The sequence below is a fragment of the Acanthochromis polyacanthus genome, chromosome 11 (assembly GCF_021347895.1).
Source record: "Acanthochromis polyacanthus isolate Apoly-LR-REF ecotype Palm Island chromosome 11, KAUST_Apoly_ChrSc, whole genome shotgun sequence".
NCBI classification, from domain to species: Eukaryota; Metazoa; Chordata; class Actinopteri; family Pomacentridae; genus Acanthochromis; species Acanthochromis polyacanthus.
This window is the reverse complement of record NC_067123.1, coordinates 29,926,231-29,948,101: the sequence shown is the minus strand read 5'-3', so window position 1 is coordinate 29,948,101 and position 21,871 is coordinate 29,926,231. Positions and strand designations below refer to the sequence as shown.

Genomic DNA, 21,871 nt, shown 5'->3' with positions numbered 1-21,871 from the left:
AGTGGCTCCAGTCCACAGGGAGCAGATAGAGATTTGCACAGTGGATGCTCAGGGAGGAGTCGCTATCAACTGTTCAGCTTAAACCGATAAGGTGACTGATTTAGTGCGTGTGTGTGTGTGTCTGTATAGAATAGCATATGGAGCTCCTTTGGCTCAGAGAAGCTGCTTGTCTATGTTAGATTTCATCCCTGCATCCCTTTAAACTGATTCAGCAAACAGAACATCGGTGAGTGATACGAGTTTGCAGAATCAGGCCAAGTTTCCAAGTTTACTTTTGCCTGTAGAGCAGCATTTACACAAAAGTACACTTCCCTGGGAGCCAAGTGCTGTTACCCGCCACTATCCTGCACTTAAAAGAGTGAACAGGTAGCACTCTTTATTTCAAACTTCAAAGTGCCATCCACCTGAGCTTTTAGAGGGAAGCATCCCCCTTTAATGGGCAGCGAGGAAGATAGAAAGAAGATTCATTGGCACTGAAGTCAGCTGAATTAATATTTAACGCAGAGTCCCTGCAGATTGGGGGACTTTGAAATAGTCCTAAAAGATACTGTGGGAGACGGAAGGATGGAGGAGTGGAGCACATATTATGTATGTTAAGAAAAACACCTAACAGTAGACGGAGAGTTAACAATTAATAATCAGGGAAGTTTGTCTGAGCAATGAATGAAAGACAAAAGAAAAATTAGACGAATAAGCCCAAGTTTCATCTGACGTGCACCACACTGGATTAACATCTCACTACATGAACATCTAGAGTATATTAAGCCTGCTATAGAGTCTCCTATTCGTGTTCAGACAAAGTGCTCCTCACATTTTAATGTGGATGTACTGTAAGTATGAGAACAAAGCCTCGGCAAGGAGAAGGAGCGGAAAGAAAGTTCTGAGCGAGAGAGACAGATGAAGGAGGAAGCATATGTAAATGACAAAAATTCACACATGCACAAGGAGGAGGACTCAAGGCACATAAGAAATAGGTTGTGGGAGGATTGTAGAGAAGCAGCGTCTCCTCAGAGGCAGCTACGGCTACGTTTTAGCAGGCTGGAAGATGACTTGGCTACAGTTATGCCACAGGCGAGTTTGCTAAATTAAATCCAGCAGAGCTCACAGATTGCGGGTCCAGCGTGCCCGAATGTGTTTATTTCCATATAGCTTGCATTTGGCCGTATGTGTCGACGCGTCTTCAGTTCCTTTGACAAGCTTTCTAGAACCTCAGTATGAGCCCAGTCACAGCACGTTGCGACACAAAAGCCAGTCGACAAATCAGTCGACCGCATGCAGCGAAGACGATCTGAGTGACGGTTTCCACCTGAACATCTCCCCTGCAAAATCTTTTCAACTCAGAATCCTTTTCTCCCCACCTCAGTGCTGCTTTTTAGATTCCCTGCTTCTGTAATCCAGCTTTGACAACATCTGGATGACAGCTGCCAAGACGGATCGTGATCATGCTTTAAAATGTTGGAATACATTGACGTGTGCAGAGAAAAAAAGGCTGTATTGAGTTGGATTTGACTTATTGGAGAGTACAGTTCCTGCAGGGCGGCCGATGACGGTAATGCAATAACAGCAATCCAACACACAACCTGAGCTTGTCAGTTTTTTTTTTTATTTCATAAATTTGTATATGCAGACAGAGGAAAAAGTGACAGAGCGGGGTGATGAAAAGTGCAGGAGGGAGGACAGAAGAGTGAAGGGATCAGGTCTGGAGAAGATTAAATCCTCTGTGACTCAAGAGCAGTACATTATACAGGCTAAAACTACCACTGCTTCCCCCTGCTTTGCCTCTTTCACTCCTCGTTGCTTGCTTTCTCTCTTGTGGCACCGAGTGTGAAATACGATATTAAGCGGAATGATTCAAATGCGCTCCAATCTAAGCCGGCTGCTGGGTTTTCAATTTCTATTCCACTTCCTTTACTCTCCATTGTGTCACTCAGACAGAATAGCATTAATACACAAACTAAAGTAACTGAAAAGAGTGAACAGTATGTGTGTGAACAAGACTTTTTCTTCCTGGAAATGCATCACAAATTGGCACCACACATCGCCTGATGCCTTTTAAAAGCTTTAAATGTGAGCGTCTAAATAGCTCCAGCCAAAAACGTCAGCCTTGTGTTATCTCCCACTAGGTAACACATTGCTTTGTCATTTTCACCACACCCTCCATACAGTAAAGCCTGGGGTTGCTGCAGTCTGCTCGTCTCTTATTCTGTCATTTCTTTTCTCAAACCTTTCTCTAAATTCATCTTGACAAGTGTGTATAAATGTGTGTTTATTGTGCTTTTGGCTTTATGGATCTCTGTATTTCCATACATCTGTGTATGCGGGGAGCACAAGGGAGCGGAGACAGACAGACGTGTGCTGCATTTCTGTGTGCATTAGAAGAGGCATTGTGTCGCTACAGATCTTGGCCTCAAAGGCTCACAGAGCAAGAAAACTTGTGTGAGTGATCACGACGGCAGATATACAGCAGTCCAGAGCTTCAAAAGATCCCCTCGGATAAAATATCTCCCGTGGGGTTTTCGTAAAGAAAAGGGAATAAGGCGGTTCAGACAAAGAACAAACAGAGGGAGACAAGGGAGAAAACCGGAGAGGAGTCCTTGTGGACAGAGCAGACGGAGCTGTGAATTTCAATGCATATGTGGATACGATCTGAGGACGGAGGCGATGTAAAGTCAGGTTGGTGATATGATCAGCCTCAAAGTTGAAAGCACTGACAGGGGAAGTGAATGACACTGAACATGCTGTTACAATGCAATGTTCTGCTTGGGAACCTTGTGTCCTGGCATTCATGTGGGTGTAAGCCCTGCCATGCCACAAAAACTGCTCAAGAACAGTGCGCTAAGTGTTTAGCCAGCCTACGAACTCCCCAAATCTGAATCATCCCCATTCTGCAACCCACAGCACCGATAAGGATCCATTGCTACCAGACGCCACAGGACTCCCCCAGTGTCCATCCCACAATGAGTCAAAGCTGTTTTATTGACACCAGGGGGACCTACACAATATTAGGCATGTGGTTTTAATGTTGTGTCGTGCATTTCTGTGAATTCTGTGTCTTACCTTGCCTCCTGCGACTACTGATTTTCCTGAAGCAGGTTCCCTCACACAACCTGTTGAGCCTCTGCTGTTTGATCAGCTCCATGATCTCCGGCTGAATCTTTTCTCTCAGCTCCCTGAAGGGTGACAAACACGCAATATTGGTTCATCTAGATTCTGTTAACCACACGCATCCAGCAGGCACATAACAGAATTTCATTTCTTTAGCATTTCCCCAGTTTTCACAAAAAAAAAAGCAGCTGGATTGTGGCTGTCAGGAGAACGACACACACACAGGTGTACTTTCAGAAGCTCACAAATGTGTCATGTAGCTTCTCATGACGCTGAGTGGAAATCTGTGCCGCTCTGACTTCCCTTTGAATCGCTGTCATTTATTCATGTATCCTCATGTATGTCTGTGCTACATGTGAATGCAAAGCACACAGCACTGGACAACATGAATTATGTATCTTATCTAGCTGAGCAGCGCTGCTCCCTATCGTTGAGTCTTCTCTCTTCCAGTTTACCTTTTATTCTTTTACCATGCCAGAAATATTGCTGACTTCAACTGAATTTTTGTTTTTCTGAGACACATAAAGGCTTCAGATGTTTAACAGTTCCTTATTTTTCTCAGCGCTGACAGTCCTTGATCACATTTTGTCCTCCTTTCTCCTCTTCGTCTGCCTTCATCTGCCTCCCTGCTGCCCTCCATGTCTATGTGTTTGCCTCATTGGTGATTCCAGTCGTTACATTGATCTGTGCTCGGACATTCGGTCTGACATCTTTAAAGAAACAGCAACTGGGAGAGGCGTGGCACTTCCTAGGAAGAATGATGGTATGTTAGTTTTCTTTTGGCGGAGCTGCAAACAGGTAAGAGGGCTTTAGATGACTCTGCTGCTTTGTCTTCCTGCGCGATAGCTTCAGTTTCAATATCAAATAGATTCTTTCTGGCAAATGCAGGAAATCACAGAAAAAGTGTTGTACTGATAGACCTCGATGACAGAAGCACTCGGGTTGGTATCAGGTGTTTAAATAATGAAAGAAGCGAGACACATCGCTTGTGGGAATGTAAAATACCTGCAGAGTACATCAGTAAAATATTGCTAAGCACAGGTGGAAAAGGGAATCAATACTGAATTCAGTTGAAACGCTTTTCACTTTTCCTCAGCACTTTGGAGTAGATCTACTGTATGAATTCTTTATGTGAAATTGATTTAGTTTTTTCGGGTGTCAGCAACTTCATGTAAATAAAACACCAACCTAATGCATTGCAAAATGTACTTAGTGCCTCCAAACGCTGCCTATCAGGAGTTAAAATGACATAAAATAATCCTCAGACTTTCTACAAGAGAGACAGCTTTCATCTGAAGCCAGAAAAGCGTCTCTTCACCTTCTTTTGATGTCTTAAATCGTCCTCTACAATAATTGATGGCATTAAAGTGGGAGTGTAGTGAGTAGCGGAGGGCTTCTTTAAATCTGTGGTCCAGCTCATTACGTTTACAAGTCATGATTGTACTGTATTGATTAAAGGGAAATTCCAGCTCCAGTCTCACACTGTTGAGGAGACTCATCAGTCTGTGACTCCAGCAGCGCTTTTTCATTTCCAGTTGCTTTTAAATTACTTATAGCCTCAGACTCACAAAATAACTTTTTCTTATTTCACCTTGTGATATATTAATCTCAAGAAATGGGCCTTGAAATAATAAAAAAAAAACTAATCGTAGAGTTTCACCTTTTTCTGCAACTTCCTTGGCTTCTTTTCTATCGTCTCCACTGGGATTAATTGGCGTCTAAAGTTTGGTCTCTACCCTTCCAATATTGATTCAATAAGCCCTTGGCTCAGCATTGATTACTGTTCAAAGGGACAAGCTCTTTCGCTGGAACGATTTTTCAATAGTGCTACCTACTCCATTAAATACAGCCAGGACGAAACAATGTTCTTCATTACAGGACCCGCATTCATGATCATTCAATGAATGATCTATTACCGACGAGCTCTCTGTGCGTAATGAGCTGGAGGGTCATTAATGGAGTATTCACTGGGAATTCCATTTACAGACAATCTGAATGTGATGCCTATTTTCAATCACGAGAGGAAAGCACAGGTGCATCCTGCTTTAGTCCAGTTGCGTGTATGTGGTAGACAAATGCAGAGGAGATAAAAGACGCAATTACAGGTGTATAGGAAACACAGGTCTTTTCGTAGATGCAAATTATGTCCTCATTTGGGTCTTAAACCTGATCAGGTCATCATGAGAAGAAGGACTTGCAATTAACAACAGGAGAATCCCAGTTACTCCAAGCCTGCAGAAAATGTCTTTTCGGAGTGTCATTTTCTTAAAACATAGCTGTCATATCTACAACATGCAATTAGCAACATTTTAGTGGATAGAATTCATATTAAATTCAGCATTCAGTTGCAGTCTTTTGTAGGACATTTGACAAGTGTGTGTCATTGCATTTGTAGATTACAACATCACGCTTGTACGACTTACAAGATGGGGCGGGACTGGAAGTCTTCCTGATTCATCCTTTCGGACTGGCGTATCTTCAGGATCTCTGTGTAGCTCAGGTTCTGCAGGCGACTTTTGAACTGGTCCAGGGAATTAGGCTTGAGAGTGAGCGCTCGCATGATCTGCTCCCTCACCACCTGCATTACCTGCGGAACAGAGCACAGAGGCAGCGGAGGGTGAGGTGAGATCATCATGGGTGAAGACAAGAGTCTGTGTGCGTCTGAGTACATACAAGAAGTCAAAACCTCCGTATTTTTGAGGTCGGAGGAGCAGATAAACTTCTGCTCCGTTTCCACCAGGATTAATGGTGTTATTTTTATTCTATGTTTTTCAGAACTAGAGCCAGTAATCCAGTCTGGTGCATTGAGCCTTAAGAGGAAAAGAGCCGAACAAATCAGCAGTGGCTAGTCAAGTGTTAGTCCCTGCATCGTACATCAGGGAAATGCATGAAAGACCTTGCCTATAATCCCCACCTAGCTAATACCATTAATTTGGCCATGGCAGCAGCAGCATGATATCATGAGCGGTGTTCCAAGTCATCAATCCCTCTCAAGGGGTCTTTGTTTTCAGCAGGGCCAACAATACAACAATGCACAGCGACATATGAAATACATCATGCATGTCTGGACCAATTAGCTTAGAACATATGCGTTACTGTCAGGGGATGAACACACAAAGCCCCTGTATGCAGAGCTGGACCAGCACATGTTTGAGGCTACAGCTGATTCTAAATGAAGAATATGACCTACAAACAGCAAGAGAAGAAAAAAACATATTATCTTATGTTTTTGCAGACAAAAAGGGGAAAAATGGGGATTGGCATGTGTCAGTATGTAAGGTTTTGCCAGAGAATTTAACAGAAATAAGATTGTCAGAGAATTTTAAAACATACACGTCACTTACATACAAATAAGTTTAAAACTGCCACTCCAGCAGGAGTAGAAAATGCTATTTGCTTCACCCAACTATTATAGCTTTAATTTGAGCTTGTGTGTCTGCACCACAAACACTAGATGAGATGAAAATTAGTGACCAACCAAAGTCCAGGACCTGAATGAAACTCATTAAGATGTGCAACGGAATTACATCTCAGTTTGAGCTACTTTCCGACAGAACTGTGCTGATTTTTAACAGTTATTAAGAGCCGATTTGTCAAGCCCGTAGAAAATGAGTCTTAAGCTGAAATATTCACTGACAGCTGCTTCCATTTAAGCTTTGTACTCTGACAAGTGATGTGGATGTTGAGTCATTTCCATTTTAACACTAATATAACTAAAAAAAATGTATTCTTTGTCTGTGAAGGTGTTCAGCCAACCATACAAGGGACCTGACTGAGAGCAAACATAATTCCTGATGTGATAAAACAAATCATCACCTGCAACAGTGGCTCCCCATCAAAACAGAGAGTAGTTTATAGAGGCTGGGTTAAAGTGAGCTTGTAAATCCTGCTGAGACACTGCATGTAATATTTGGCAATAAAAATAAACTTGACCGGGCTTTTAAACATTTCTCCGGCCAAGCAGAGCCGTTCCACTTACTGCAGATGATGTGATGGCAGACGTGACAAGCAGCTCTGATTAAGGATCAACCTTGTTAGCAGCTGCCTCTGGGCCTGCAGATGCTGATTCACTGGATTAAATCATACCGAGGTGACAGAAGGAAATAAACCGTCTTCCCTTCTGTTCCCTTTGATTTGGCTCCATTGTGTTCTCGCTTTTCTCTGCTTGATCAAATGTTTGAAGACCCTCATCTATTTCCAGCCTCTGTGGACACTCTCTCACACTCTATTGTAAAGAGAGGCAATAAGAGTTTTAGATGATGCTTTGTGCACATGCATGTGTTTACAGATACGCAAAAAAGTAGAGCTGTTTATGTGCTTCTTTGTGACTGGTGTGTTCTCCTGTGTTGTGCTATCCAGTATCATCCGGACTCTTCAACCCTAAAAACCTTGCCAAAACCCGGCCAAGATCGCAAACACAGACTTATGTAATATTGTTTTGGCTGTTTGTTTTCACTGCAAGGCGATTACTCATCAACTCGCTAACCTCTGGACACTCACAATCCAGGCTAAGCCAGGGGTGAGAGCATTAAAAATAGAAGATTTCTAAAAAATGAAACCTGCACAGCCTAAACCTCAATCCAACACAAAACAGAGAAACTCAAGATGGCACATGCAGGCAACTGAAGATAATCCTCTTGAATCAGCATCAGCAGTATTCTCAGTGTTACAGTGCATTAAAACCGGACTCTAAGTCCCCTTTTTGGGAAGTTGCTGCTGCACAGCGCCAGAAAAAGGAATTAACCCATTTCTAATAGCAGATCTGATATGGTCTGGTGTTAATACGCTGGTATGAAGCTTTCACGCAAAAAAAAAGAAAGAAAAAGTAATTTTGGAACTGATTACAAAATTTAATCTGAGGATTAGCTTTTGGCATGCAAATATGTTTGGAGGGAGTAATCACAGTGTATTTCCAAACTAATGGGTGACAAACTGACCCCTGGAAAACAAACAAGGCGACAGCCACAGTAAAGAGAAGCATGAGGAGAGTTCCTGAGAGCAGCGGGCACAAGAACGCAAAAGAAATGAGCTTTAGCACAATTTAGTGACTAGATTTGTCCGATTTCTCAGCTGACATATTTTGGGAATCACTTGCAGAAGGAGATTATCACCATGTGTAACTCTTACACTGATGTATTTACAAAGTTTCGATACAGACAAACGCCCGTGCGTATGTGGTCTTCACTGATGTGATCCAAATCTATCTGGCACTGACGCAGAATACCAGCAACTCAGCATAGGTACATCCTTCAAATCCCCTTTGACAGGGTGGACCGCCGCCAGGTTATGGCGGCGGTGGCAGGCAGCAGTTTGGCAGGTGCTGCTGCATCCGTATCTGTATCTCTCTTAAAACAACATGAGAGATCGCCTGACTTTTTTATAAACGGAACTTCTGCATCTTGGAATATACGTCTTAAATACAGTAAAGCAAGGGCACCTTCGTTACATCTTTGGGCTACCTTGTATGTGCTGCTTCTACTACTGACTCAACTGTGGGGAAATTGGTCTGCCATGTGCAGATGCGAGCGCTCCTCGGCCTTCCAGAAACAGGCTTCGGTGTGCTTGGATGTAGTTGAACCAGAACCACTTGTATCATGGTGCCAGTACACGTTATACGCAAATGTTTTAAATGGCGGACGAGCGTGCATTGGCAGTGCGCTACTTCAGCGGCGTGGCCTAAGGCAAACATTGGTGCCAACAAGTTGGACTCGGAAATACTCTATCCTGTTTTGTTCGTTTTTACTTCTATGCGGAGATATCCACTTAAACCCTGGACCTGCGGACCACATGAATCGAGGGACGCTTCAAAATCAGCTGTTCCCTCTCCTTTGGTGGAAATGTCGCGGCCCCATTTTTACGAGGCCTGTGTGGGAAGACGAGGTAATGCTACAAATTCTACTCCTAATAACATCTCCGGGACAATGCTAACGCCTTTAGCTCACGCAAAATTAGCAAACACTGCAACTATCATCGCTGCAAAAAAACAACAGCATATGAAACTGTTTGAGACTGTAAATCACGCGAGCGTGCTCTGGAACCCGAAAACTAAGCCAAAGGGTATTTTCGGAGGACATTTGAATATCCGTAGCGTTGTCTCAAAGACTGAGCAGATAGAGCATTTGTTGACTGATTCAAATCTCGATTATCTCTGCTTGACAGAAACTTGGTTAACCCCGTCTATTCCTTCATCAGTTGTGAATGTGCCGGGATATACTTTATACAGGCGTGATAGATTGAAGGGTAAAGGCGGTGGTGTGTTGATCTATGTAAAAAATCATATTCAAAGTCAGATACTGGATTTTAACGATTGTAATCTGGAATGTGTTGGTATCATTATTACTTTGTCCCCCCAAATGATTTTTTGTGTTATTGTAATATATCGACCCCCAAAAGCTACTAATGATTTCTTTGTTTCTCTTGGTAGACTGCTTAAACAGTGTGAGGGAAAGGAAGTTATTCTTTTGGGTGATTTTAACTTAAATTGGTCTGAGAGATCGTGCAGGTATAAACTTGAGGAAATAACAAAATCCTTTCAAATGACACAGATGTTAGATAAACCAACGCGAATAACAAAATCTTCACAAACTTTAATAGACCTAATATTTACAAATAAGCCTGAGAGAGTTACTAAAATTTATAATTTAATTACAGGTATGTCTGATCATAATTTAACCTTATTAGCTCGAAAATTGACAAAGGCAAGGTATAAAGAAGAAATTCAAATTAAAGGTAAAACATGTATCACTTTTATTTCAAAGAAAGATTTGAATCAAATTGAAAACGATCTAAAACAAATAAACTGGACAGACATCCTCAAGAATAAATCTTGTGAAGAGGGTTGTCATGATTTAATGTTAACTGTAAATAGTATTTTAACAAAATATACAAAAAATAGGCAAAGAAGGCAAAGTACAAAACAAAATTTGCCGTGGTTCACTAAAGCTATCTGGGAAATGATGAAAAAGCGAGATATGGCATTGAAAGCTTTCCTGAGGTCCGGATTAATAACTGATCGTCTTAATTTTACAAGTCAGAGAAATAAGGTTACAGTAGCACTTCGAAAAGCCAAGGCTGGGTTTTTCCTTGACATTATTAAAAATGCACAAGGAAATAGTAGAATAATATGGAAAACTATTAATAAATTGCTTGGAAAAGAAAAATCTGAAAGTGAGGGTATTCGTCTTAAAATAAATGGAAATATAGTTAATGATTCTTTGGCAATAGCAACAAATTTTAATGATTATTTTATAAATGGTGTCAAAACATTGGCCAAAGACTTTAAATTCGTTGATCCTATTTCTGTCATTAATGACAATTCCAATATGATCCTTTGCCCAATAAATACAGTTAAAGTTAAAAAAATAATTACAACATTGAATAGTAGTAAGGCAAAAGATATTTATGGTATAGATACAACTTTTTTAAAACATTATAGGGATATTTTTTCTGATCCATTAACAAAGATGATTAATCATTCGATCAGGGAGGGTATTTTTCCTGCAGTTTTAAAACCAGCCATTATTACCCCTATTTTTAAATCTGGAGACAAACAAGACATGAGTTGTTATCGTCCGATAAGTATTCTTCCTGCCGTATCAAAGGTGCTTGAGAAAATTGTTGCAGAGCAACTGACCAACCACCTGGACTCACAATTACTCTTAAATCCAATGCAATTTGGTTTTAGGCAAAGATATTCAACAGATTCAGCCTGTTGTTATTTTTTGGAAACAGTCAGGGCATTCATAGATCGGGGAGGGGTGGTGGCAGCAGTCTTCCTTGATCTGCGTAAAGCCTTTGATACAGTTAATCATCAGATATTGCATAATAAGTTAAATAAATATCATTTTTCTAATCATACCCAAAAGTGGCTGCAATCTTACCTAAGTGACCGACATCAATGTGTGCGGGTGAATAACGCTAAATCTGAATTTAAATCTGCCTCTATGGGAGTGCCGCAGGGGTCTATTTTAGGACCCTTGCTTTTCAGCATTTATATAAATGACCTCCCTGCAGTGTGTCCTGATGTTGAGATAATAATGTATGCCGACGATACGGTGATTTTTACTTTCGGGAAAGATGAGTTTGAGGTTGTGGAAAAGTTAAATAAGGAGATGCAGAAAGTAGCCAAATGGCTACAGACATCCTGCCTCACTCTAAACTTAGATAAAACAGTCTCAATGTTTTTTTCAAATAAAAGAAAACTATTAAAAATATGTGAAATCGAAGTAAATGGGCAAAAACTTAAAAATGTAGATGAAACAAAATACTTGGGTTTAACAATAGATTCAAATCTTTGTTTTAAAACCCATATTAAAAAAATTGGTAATAAACTAAAATTTAATTTAATGAATTATAAACATATTAGAAATTCTTTAACAACAGAGGCCTCTTATACTTATCTCAATACGATGATTGTCCCGCATCTTTTATATTGTATGTCCAGCTGGTCTCAGGCTTGTGAAACATCAGTGAAACCACTTGAGTCTTTGTATAAGAGAGCCCTAAAAATTCATGATAGAAAGCCTTTTCGATATCATCACTGTAACATCCTTAATAAATACAATTTTTTTAGTTTTGATAATTTAATTAAATTCAATCAAATTTCCTTATTATTTAAAATAATTCATAATCTGACTGCCCCCCCACTGAGAAAGTTTATTACTCTGAGTGCAGAACAAATTTCTCGGTCTACACGGTCGACAGTCAGAGGAGAGTGTATTGTTCCAAGGTGCAGAACTACTTTTGGCCAACAGTCATTTTCTTACAGAGCTGTGAGCCTTTGGAACACTCTTCCCAGTGAAATCATGGCATGCACAGACTTTAGCGTGTTCAAGCGTTTAACTAGAACATGGTTATTGTCGCAGCAAGTTTGTACACATTGAGTGACTGGGGTAAACTGTAACTGTATGTGTTACTGTGTGACTGTTACAATGTACTGTTTTTTTTCTTTTTTTTTTCTTTTAATGGTAACAGCAACCTGCCCAGGGACTACAGGTGGAAATTAGCTCTTTGTGCTATAACCTGGCACATGCATATTTTCCTTATATGGATTAATGTTTATTGTGCATTGTCCCTGATTAAATAAATGAAATAAATAAAATAAATAAAAAATCAGGATCTTGACTGTTTAAAAAGAAGCTCTGTTATGATAAAGCTGATGTGTATCGAGAATGAACCCCATATTGTAACTTTCTAAATAGTTCTGCTATCACTGACTTTTTAAAACCAACCGCCTCACCAAGGGCAAAGACATCTCTATTATACAAGGACTGCAGAGGATATATTGTGCATGAGGGAAGCCAATTAAAACAAGAAGAGAAACCAAGATGCTAAATTATCTTGTGGCTCAGAGCTTACTGTGCTGAAAAATGTTGCTGTACTTTAAAGTGGTTGGATCATTTATGAATTTATCATGGAGATCATCCGCAGTAATGTAGCATCGCAGCCAAAATGCAAATGCCAGCATCAAAATGACCATCCACTAGAGGGCGAGGGTCGACATGTTCCCTCCCTGCAGGTCAGGTGCAGAGACTCTGAGCTCAAATGTAGGTTTGTGGTGTCGGTTTATCCATCCATAAAGACAGCTTTCCATTCCTGCCTCAGCTGCAGCAGCTAGGAACACATTTATGCCAACTCTTACCGTTAACCTCCATGAAAGACTGCGCTCTGTATTCTGCCTGCATCTGTGATTCCCTGTAATTTGTGTGCCATATTTTCATGGGGAGAAACAGGTGTCCAGCAAACACCAGATTTACAACCCCCAGGACTGGCTTTTCGGCATCAGTCCGTCACCTCAGCCTCCCCTCCTCCTCCTCAAGCTGAAAAATGCGCAGCCAAATGGATGAAGCTGCAGCTTGCAATCATGCTACGAGAGATTCATCACTCCCATCCACTATTTTTAATCACAGCTTCACGCAGTTAGCCCGTCATAAATTTTCGCACACATGCACGGATCTATAATACTCATAATTATGCCTAAAATTAATTTATTTTCCCATTAAGATTACAAATGGTGTGTCAGGGTGTCTACGATGAACATTATTCCTTCAAAAAGCTCTTTAAAAACATAAGAAGTGATGACAGACAGAATTTGGTGTGCGCTGAAGATTGCAGACTGCAAACAAAATGAAATCAGAGACGTCAGATCTCTTCGTCACCTTCAGCTTTCTTTCCCACCTAATCCTGATCTCTAGAGACCCACTGCCATCCAGCCCCGGTGTTTCAGCAGAGCCATCCCTGGGGAATGTTCATTAATATGCCTTGTTTGCAGTCATGTCTCCAGCAGGAAAACAATTCTGCTGGCCCATGTGGCTGCTCTCATGCTAATTAACACAGCGAATATTCATCACATTTAATACGAACACATGGTACTTTCACAACAGGGCGGGGGGCATTATGAATATTTTAGCTTCATCCTTCTCTGTTATCCGCTAATTGCACAGAGAGCACCTTGGCAGAGGTGAGGTGACGTCAGCGAAGCAAACTTTGCAGCCTGAGCTCTCTCTGGGGATAAATTTAGGCTCGGTTTTTGTGCCGCCACCATCCCAGAGACACGCTTGATGGTCAGAATTGTTCATCTTGTTCTTTCCATTTAGTCGTTTCTGTTGATCCAAGATTTATCGGTTCTATCTTGTTCACCTTTATTCCCGTCTTTCTCCACATTCCCTAATCTCTTCTAGAAAACAGGCCATCATTCTTTCTCGCAGCTCTTTCTACGACAAGCGAGATGGCGGAGCAAGTGTCAGCAGAAAGTAATTCAATGCCGTCCCATGAGCCATCAAGCACACGTAATGAAGAGCTGCCCACCAGACTCCTTCACTCTCCTCCTTCTGTTACTTCCAGTCTCTCCTCAGACAGGACAGTCGGGCAGTTCCACTCCCTTGAAGTTGCCCCGCCATCCATCATCGACAACGCATCAGCCGTGACAAATTACCATCCCTTGCTCGCCGGCCAATCGGCTTCAGCGGCTGCTCCATTTACCTAAGAGGATGCTAATGACATCATTTACCAGCTGTCCGTCAAATGCTCAGCCGCCACTCAAGCCTGTGTGGAGAAATCTAGAAATTGTCCTGAAGAAACACTTTGGTGGGCAAATAACAAGGCAGTAATCACAGAATAATGACTTTGCTGATAACTCCCTGAAAGCAATCAAAAAGTCAATCTCACATGCTGATAGTGGGACCTCTACTAAAGTAGACACATGCTCACGCACGTAGAAAAGGAGCACACTCAACCACGCATGTGTTTCTTTAATAAGTAGCAGAATAAGAGAATACAGGGAATCCATTTCTCTGTTATTGAAATGGTAATTACATTTCCCCTCCCTGCCACCTCGTCCCATGTTCAGTTAATTATCTCCTTCAAAGTTGACCATGATGTCATTAAAAATAAAACAAAGCTGCAAAGACGGACATGAAAGGACGCCTCTTATCACGCTGCACAGAGAGAGGAGGCTGGTGCAGTTTGTATTAAATTTAGAAGCTGATAAAAATGCAAAAACGGAAGCAGACAGGGATAAAAATGTGACAAAGTGGTGGTTGTAGACATAAAGCTTCCGCTGTCACTGTAAAGTTACTGTTAAATTGATTTTAATACAATAAAAAAATCAGTACCAGAGAGCCAGATGCAATTTTATACAGTAAATCTACAAGAGTGTAGTCTGCATTGTATTAAATCTATAATAAGATGAGCGTTTTTCATGCATGTGGCTATTGCTTCGTTCTGCTTTCTGTTTATGAAACGATAGTGACACTAATCTATGCCAACAGTGCCAACTGTGCCAGTTTTTAGTCTCCCTCACCCCCTGCAGTCTGTGCGAGAGGACGTTCGGGAAGGCACAACAAAACGCAGATCTCCGCAGCTTCTCTCTGCTCCCAGCATAGCGTAGTGCTTCAAATGCTTCCCACCGGCCTGAAATAGCAAAAAGCTCGAGCTGAAACAACAGTCAAAGCTGCTCTGCATGCCAGCTGCTGTCGGTGTCAAACATGTGACAGCTACAGAGATGACATTTGTAAGGAACTTCAGATGAAGATGTCTTTGCGGCGGTGACATGGTGGCAAACTTTCCCCCTATAGCACAGATGGGAATTGTTAAATGTGAAAAAAATCAATGCCAAATCGTTTTATTTCTATCTCGAACATTGCTGGCCGGCCGAGCTCGTGGCACGAAGTGTCACAGTCAGGGTGCCATTTCACAGAGGGCGAGGTGCAAGCCGTGAATATTGCACAACAGCAAGATTTCCAGAATATATTTAGTATAGCCGGCTTTTCTTGTTAGACTCTCCTGACAAACCTCGTCTATGTTACATCTGGTAAGAGCAAAATAAGAGGGAAGGCAGCACTCTCATTCATTAAAATTTCAATATGCATCTACTCTCTGCATGTATCGAGTCATTGTATCTGAATATTTCAATGAGATAAAATGGAGTGGTGAAGGGGGTAAATGTTACTTTAAAGTGCTGTGAAAAGCAAGTCTTTTCTCTCTTAGTGAATGCCTCGGGGACTTCTTTGACAGCATTACTGCACCACGGAAAAGTGCACAAACTGTATTGTAGGCAAAACAGTTGAGGGCACACTCAATGTACACACATATGCTAATTTATTCCCTCTTTTACAAGCTTTATATCACAGGAACAAACACCAGCTCACACATAAACAACAACTAATAGTCGCCAATAACGACTACTACCCAAACCACACCTGGACGCCTCTCTGCATCGACTCTTCCTTCAACATGACTGATGCAGGATCGACACTGGCTGTTGCTGCTGGCTGTTGTTGTTGCCATATTTAGAGGGCCAGTACTGCATGCTGACACAAACTGTCAGGGAAGCTCTTTTTCAACAAGCGGCACTATGTGAGATGCAATGCAGTCCATATGGATGACTGGAGAGGAAAAGTCGCCTGGGAAATCGCCACTTACAGTGAGTCCATCAAGAAATGCTAATGAAAGCCAATTGCTGACCTTGGCTTGTGTACAGCATTAATGAGTGTTTTATTATGACATAGTTGTTACAGGAAATATGAACATTCAGCATTAATTGTCCCAGAGGGCCGAGTAAATTGGTGGTGATTAAACATCTATTCAAGGACATAAAAGCAGGTATTTAATTATGTGAGATAATGCATTGGAGACAAACACCACCTAAGAGCACGGCCTTACGCATTGTCGCAAGGCATGCTGACTGAAGTTATCTGGAAAAGTAAATAAAACAACTCCTCCATGAATAATGCAAGCAGTTCCCATTTAAGCCGGTGACCAGGATTTTTTTTTAATGCAAAAAGTGCAAGTTTGGCATTGCACAGTACAAAGAAATTTTAGCCGGCGGATGCAGTGATTTTGTACAACATGCAATGGGATTCAGGGACTGGCAGGATGCGGAGTTTATGAAGTTAGTGGGATTTCAAGCATAGCGGAAAATATCAAGCAGAATGAGGATATCAGATTGAAAAATTAAACATCCCCTCCAGTGTCCATATGCTGCTTTTTATATGCTGGATGAAGTATAATGAGCAACATAAGCAGTCAGGGCCATGGATGAGCATTTCTACTTCCAAGCTGTAGCGCTTCAATGACGGTCTCAAAAACATGGATTCAGTCTTCTAGGGTTTTTACATAAACCAAAGCCTTGCCAACTTACCATTTCTGATTTGAAAACATGTACGGATGAGTTACTCTGATATGACAACTTGCCATCATGAAATGTAGGGATTTTTCAAAGTGGATAATTCATAGGTGAGCTGGTACGCTCGAGTTGCAAAGAGGCAGGGAAGTCATAAATCTCAATTTTAGAAGAAGCAGCAGCTTAAAGTTCCATCAAAGCTATTCTAAGGCAGGAAGAGATCACTTCCATTAAAAAAAACTAAATTTAAGTATGCCACTTACATACAGAAACTGAATTCATCATGAATTTCTATCAGCAGAAATACTGTGACAACTTGCCAAGACTATCACAGGAGCAGTTCCCCACTGAAGGGAGCACAATTTCCTACCTGCTGACTCTTTACAGCTAGTCCGCTTAAACAGGCATCAATGACAGAAACAGCTGTCTATCGATGTTCACCCACCGATGCTGTCACCATTCCTGCTTCCCGAATGGATCTTCACGTAACCCCGCAATGGGGCTATGCCTTGTCAAAGGGCAGCCCGTAATTTGGTCCGGGATTGCTATTCGCTAACCCTCATATCTGAGAGCCGTTACTCTGCCACCTGAAGACCCGGTGGATGGGAGTTGTCATCTTCACTTCAGTCCTGCTATGGAAAACTCATTCTGTCAGAAGGGTTGGCAGGCCTAGCACAACATTAAGGAAATACAGGCTTGAAGAAGACACTGGTCTGGAAGGCAAAGAACTTTTGACTGCAATGTTGGACAGAGGGAGCTGGATGAAGGACTTCATTCATGTCACCGATTCCGTCGGATGCACTTGACTGAGAGATGACCAGAGATGAGTTAACAGAGGTCTAATTAATGACCAAAGAGGGGCTTTAATAATGTGACCATTTCGTGCCTTATAGTTTGCAGCATCAATGCACAATCCCCTGTGCAAAATCATTGTTCTTGTGTGTATAGTCCTAAGTGTTAATTGCGTGTGGCTTTAAACCAGTCCAGCTCTTGTCTCTTTGTTAACACAGAAAGGTGGACTGTCTGAGCAATAAAATATCTGTCTCTCTTCCTTCCATGCACCATCACACAGACAGAAGTAGTGCGCCAATTTAATCAATGATTGAAGCAGTGATACATCAAAACTGGGTTATTATACAATACTAATGATAAGGCCTTTGGCAGCCGTATCCTACAATGTACACACAATGACTCACACCCACACACAAGAGCCCTTGTGGAGACTTTCCATTCGCGAGTGCTACTGGGCACAAAATGAAAAACAGTTTGCAAGCACTTGACAGAAAGGCACGCAGACATAAATATATGAATAGAGAGATGAATAACTAACTCAAAAGACAAGAAAAACTTGAGTTTACTCGCATCTTCCCCCTGCTGGTTTTTCGGTGAGCTTTTGTGGAGGATGAGACAACAGTATCATTATCTGGATACACAGAACAACAAAAATGTTAGCTCTGCATCTCGGCTCATGCAGCTCTGAAGGTTTGATACTAATGACTGATGATCTCTCTGGTCTGATTACTGAGCTTAGCTTTGGTGTTCTCGATGTGAGTGGGCCAACGCTGCCTCAGATCAGAGATCCTCCCTTAGGCGCACACACACACACAAACACTCACACACTCATGAAAAACTAATGCGCTGAAAAAAAGAAAAAAAGAAAACACAAGCCTCCTGCATGGAAACACAGCTGAGCATTCACACTATACTCTCACATAGAAACCATGAGGAGAGCAAACTCATAAAAACCTTACACGCCCCTACAAGGACTCCAACACAAATACTCCAATTTGTTGTGGCGCACGTACAAAACACACTTTTTGCGCACTGTCCGGGCATGCTCACGAGTGCAAAAAAAAAAAAACACAAAAAAAACAATAAAGCAAACCTTGTTAAGGGAGTGGGAGGTGAAGCAGTCAGGCAGAAAGATATAAATAGCCTGTCTGAATTCAACAATAGAGGTGGTGGGGGGTGGGTGGGTGCTGGTGGTGGTCGAGAGGCAAGAATGAGGAGGAGGGGGGAAAGGAAGAGAAAGACAGAAATGGAAAGAGAAAAATAAAGAAACTGAAGAAAAGAAGGAGGAATAGCAACATCCTGGTGAGGTATAGGAAACCAAATAAGAAAACAGCAGGTCTCATTGCAGGAGAGCGGCGGAGAGGAGTGGGGGAGGTGCAGGTTTATCCTCATAGATGTACCGTTTCATGCAAAGCAGGACAGCAGCAGTCACAGTTGTTGGCATATGGCAGCCTGAGCAGTACTTTCACCCGCTGCCCCAAGCTGCTTCCTGGAACCAAAACGTGGCATCCGCCCAAAAAACCTTTGGCTCCTGCACCCGCATTATTATTGTCACATCACTTCTGACTCGACGCACCAACACCCATTTAATTAATCAAGTATGCACGCATGTTAACCTTCTGGCAAACTGGGTGAACTGTCCTCTCTGCTAAAGAGCAGAGTCAGAAAGCATTTGCATTGATTTGCATTAAGCGTCCTTAATTGATCTGCGGCCTAAAATAGAACAGAAGCACCACGTCTTAATAGTGGCTAAATAACAGCTGATCTGTGGAGGCTGATGTGAGGGTTGCTCTGCTGCAGTTGGGGTTTTTGAGGATGAATAATCCCACATGGGACAGGTCGGTCTTCAACATGGCTGAACAAAGCCGATTATCTGCTCTCCTCTATATCACCCCAGGCAGGAACAGAAATGTCAAACACCAATAAAACAAGGGTTTGCTTTACCTCTGCGCTTGGTTCATTTAGCTCAAGTGCTACCTCGACCAGGATCATGCTCTCTCGCTTAAGGCCACTTTATTTTTTTTTACCGGTAAACAGACACAACAATGTCTTTTTCAGTGCTTGAACTTGGGCCTGTCATTCAGGAAATAGTATCATTAACAATGCTGCGTATGTTTTTTATGAAATACACTGCTTTTTCTTTTTTTTTTTCTACTGAGAGCTAGATACCATTCTCCCATCCATCTGTTCAATGTGAAGCTAGATCTAGGACACAGTTAGCATGACGCCTGGTCCTGCCAAGAAATAATTCTGCACCCTGGTAAAATCACAATGGGTCATATTTACACCTTGATTTTTACAAGAAAAAGAACAAGATATAAGCAAGGAATGAGATTTAGAGGTGCAGACTGGCACCCTCCACTGAACTACCTTCTGGCAGCAGCTTTAAACCGAATTATCTTCTATATCACTTTAGAAATATGAATTTACTCTTTTTTATCTGTCTTTTTCCTAGATTAGTTAATTAAATATTCTGTGAGGAACATTTTCCTACAATCGAACATCCTCATATCATGCAACAAATACTCGTATCAGCACTTTTCTCTCATCGATTATAAAAATTGTTCTTGATTAATCTCAGTCTGTCAACTTTTTAATCTCACTGCTTCGGCCCTGATGGCAGCAGAGTAGGTCAGACACTGTTCCTGAACACTGGGCTGAATAGGACAATAAACAAATGCAATGCTACTGTGTTTTGTCCAAAAACAAATGAAATCAGGTGCTGGCAGTATTTCACAGGCTCCATGCTCGACAGTCTGGGCCTGACCTCGCTCTAATCCTGTGTCAGACCCCTCTGGCTAAAGCACTGGTTGAAGCTCATCCAAGACCGAGAGAGACAGTGTGGAGTGGAGGAGAGCAGTAGTAGTGGCATGGAATTCCTCTGGTGACAAACAGTGGGTGTTGGTGATGTGGAGTAATCCCATTCACAACACAACAAAGCCCAACCCCCCACCACACACACACACACACACACACACACACACACACACACACACACACACACACACACACACACACACACACACACACACACACACACACACACACACACACACACACACACACACAGTATACTGGAATACAGATGATGCCTGGGGTGTGATGGAGGGGATACAGTGGATGTGGGCAGTTAAGTAGATGTGGGTTTGAGTTTGAGAGACAGGGTGAAATTGTGATCCAGCAGATTATGTTTGTGTGACTGAGTGTGTGTGTATTAATGAAAAGGCTGCGATGTGGGTCCCGGTCTAACCTGCTTACGCCTCGCCGAGTCTGCACAGTCCCATCTGTCCCTCCTCTTTCTATTTCCGCTCTGCCCCGTCCCATCCTCTCCATCCCTCCCTCACCTTTTCTTCTCCATGCCTCCCCTCCCACCATCCCTCCCTCCCTCCTCCGCATCCAGGCAACAACACAAACAGTCCCTCTTCCTCCCCTTTACTACCACCTCCCCTCTCGCTCCGTCCATCCATGCTAATTGAAAACCCTCGTCTCTCACTCTCACTTCCATTCTTAGTACTTACATGTCACCTCCATGCTTCCAAATGTGGTGTGATGCTCTCCACAATGACTGACGAATCCTCGTGCCTTTTCTTTTTGCCAGAGAAGGAGTTTTGTAGCGCTCGACGGGGAGGCAGGGATGGATAGGAGGGTGGATGGAGGAAGCAGATGGCTCCTCGAATGAGCAGTCTAGCTGATTGTGGACAGTTAGCTTTAGCGTTAGCCACAATAAGGGAAGACTCGTCTGTCAACACAGCTCCAGCACCTCCTCCTTCTGCCTTTTCTTTCCTGCTCTGGCTATTTGTTCCTTCACTTGCACTGCTTGGCTCTCTCTTTTAGCACATTCTCTTCAATAAAAAAAATAAAAAAACCTACCTACTTCTCCTGCTCTAAACTTCACCTATCTCCCATCTACTATATTTTTGTAATGCCTCTCTATTTGCCTTCCTCCCTCCCTCTGTGACTCTAAGAGCATCAGCCAGGCTGCTCGCCTTCGCTTATGTTGATCTCCAGGCTTATGCCCTGATTGGACACACGCCACGATCAGAGACACCAATGGAGGGGCAGCGAGTGGATCACATGATAAGTGTGTATGCATGTGTGTGTGTGTGTGTATGTGTGGGAGAGAGAGGTTTAGACGGAGAGGGAGGGATAAGAGAAGAGGATGAGAAGGAGGAGGAGGGGTATTGTGAGTGGCTGCAAGCCGCTACATCAGTGAGGAATTTTTTTTTTCCAAGAGAAGTCTGAGTAGAGAGAGAGAGAGATGAAGGCTTTTTTTCCCCCTCTTCTTTTTCTTTTCCTGTGAGGAGGAGGAGAAGCTCTCAGCACAGACGTTTGGATGAAGGGATGACAGGCAAC

The 21,871-nt window shown here is 42.3% G+C and overlaps 1 protein-coding gene across 7 annotated transcripts in view; it reads right to left on the bottom strand.

Annotated features, from left to right (window-relative positions):
- Positions 1–3,001: 3,001 nt before the first annotated feature.
- Positions 3,002–21,871, bottom strand: part of elmo1 (engulfment and cell motility 1 (ced-12 homolog, C. elegans)) — a 109,284-nt gene continuing 90,414 nt past the window's right edge. For 6 of the 7 annotated variants that reach the window (XM_051955645.1, XM_051955644.1, XM_051955647.1 and 3 more), the window contains 2 exons: positions 5,529–5,692; positions 3,002–3,170 (listed from right to left, as the gene is read on the bottom strand). In XM_051955645.1, coding sequence (XP_051811605.1) covers positions 3,017–3,170; positions 5,529–5,692 — 318 coding nt within the window. In that variant the 3' untranslated portion in view covers positions 3,002–3,016. Of the gene's footprint in view, positions 3,171–5,524; positions 5,693–21,871 lie in introns of those variants that run through there. The other variant, XM_051955651.1, reaches the window with a different exon arrangement.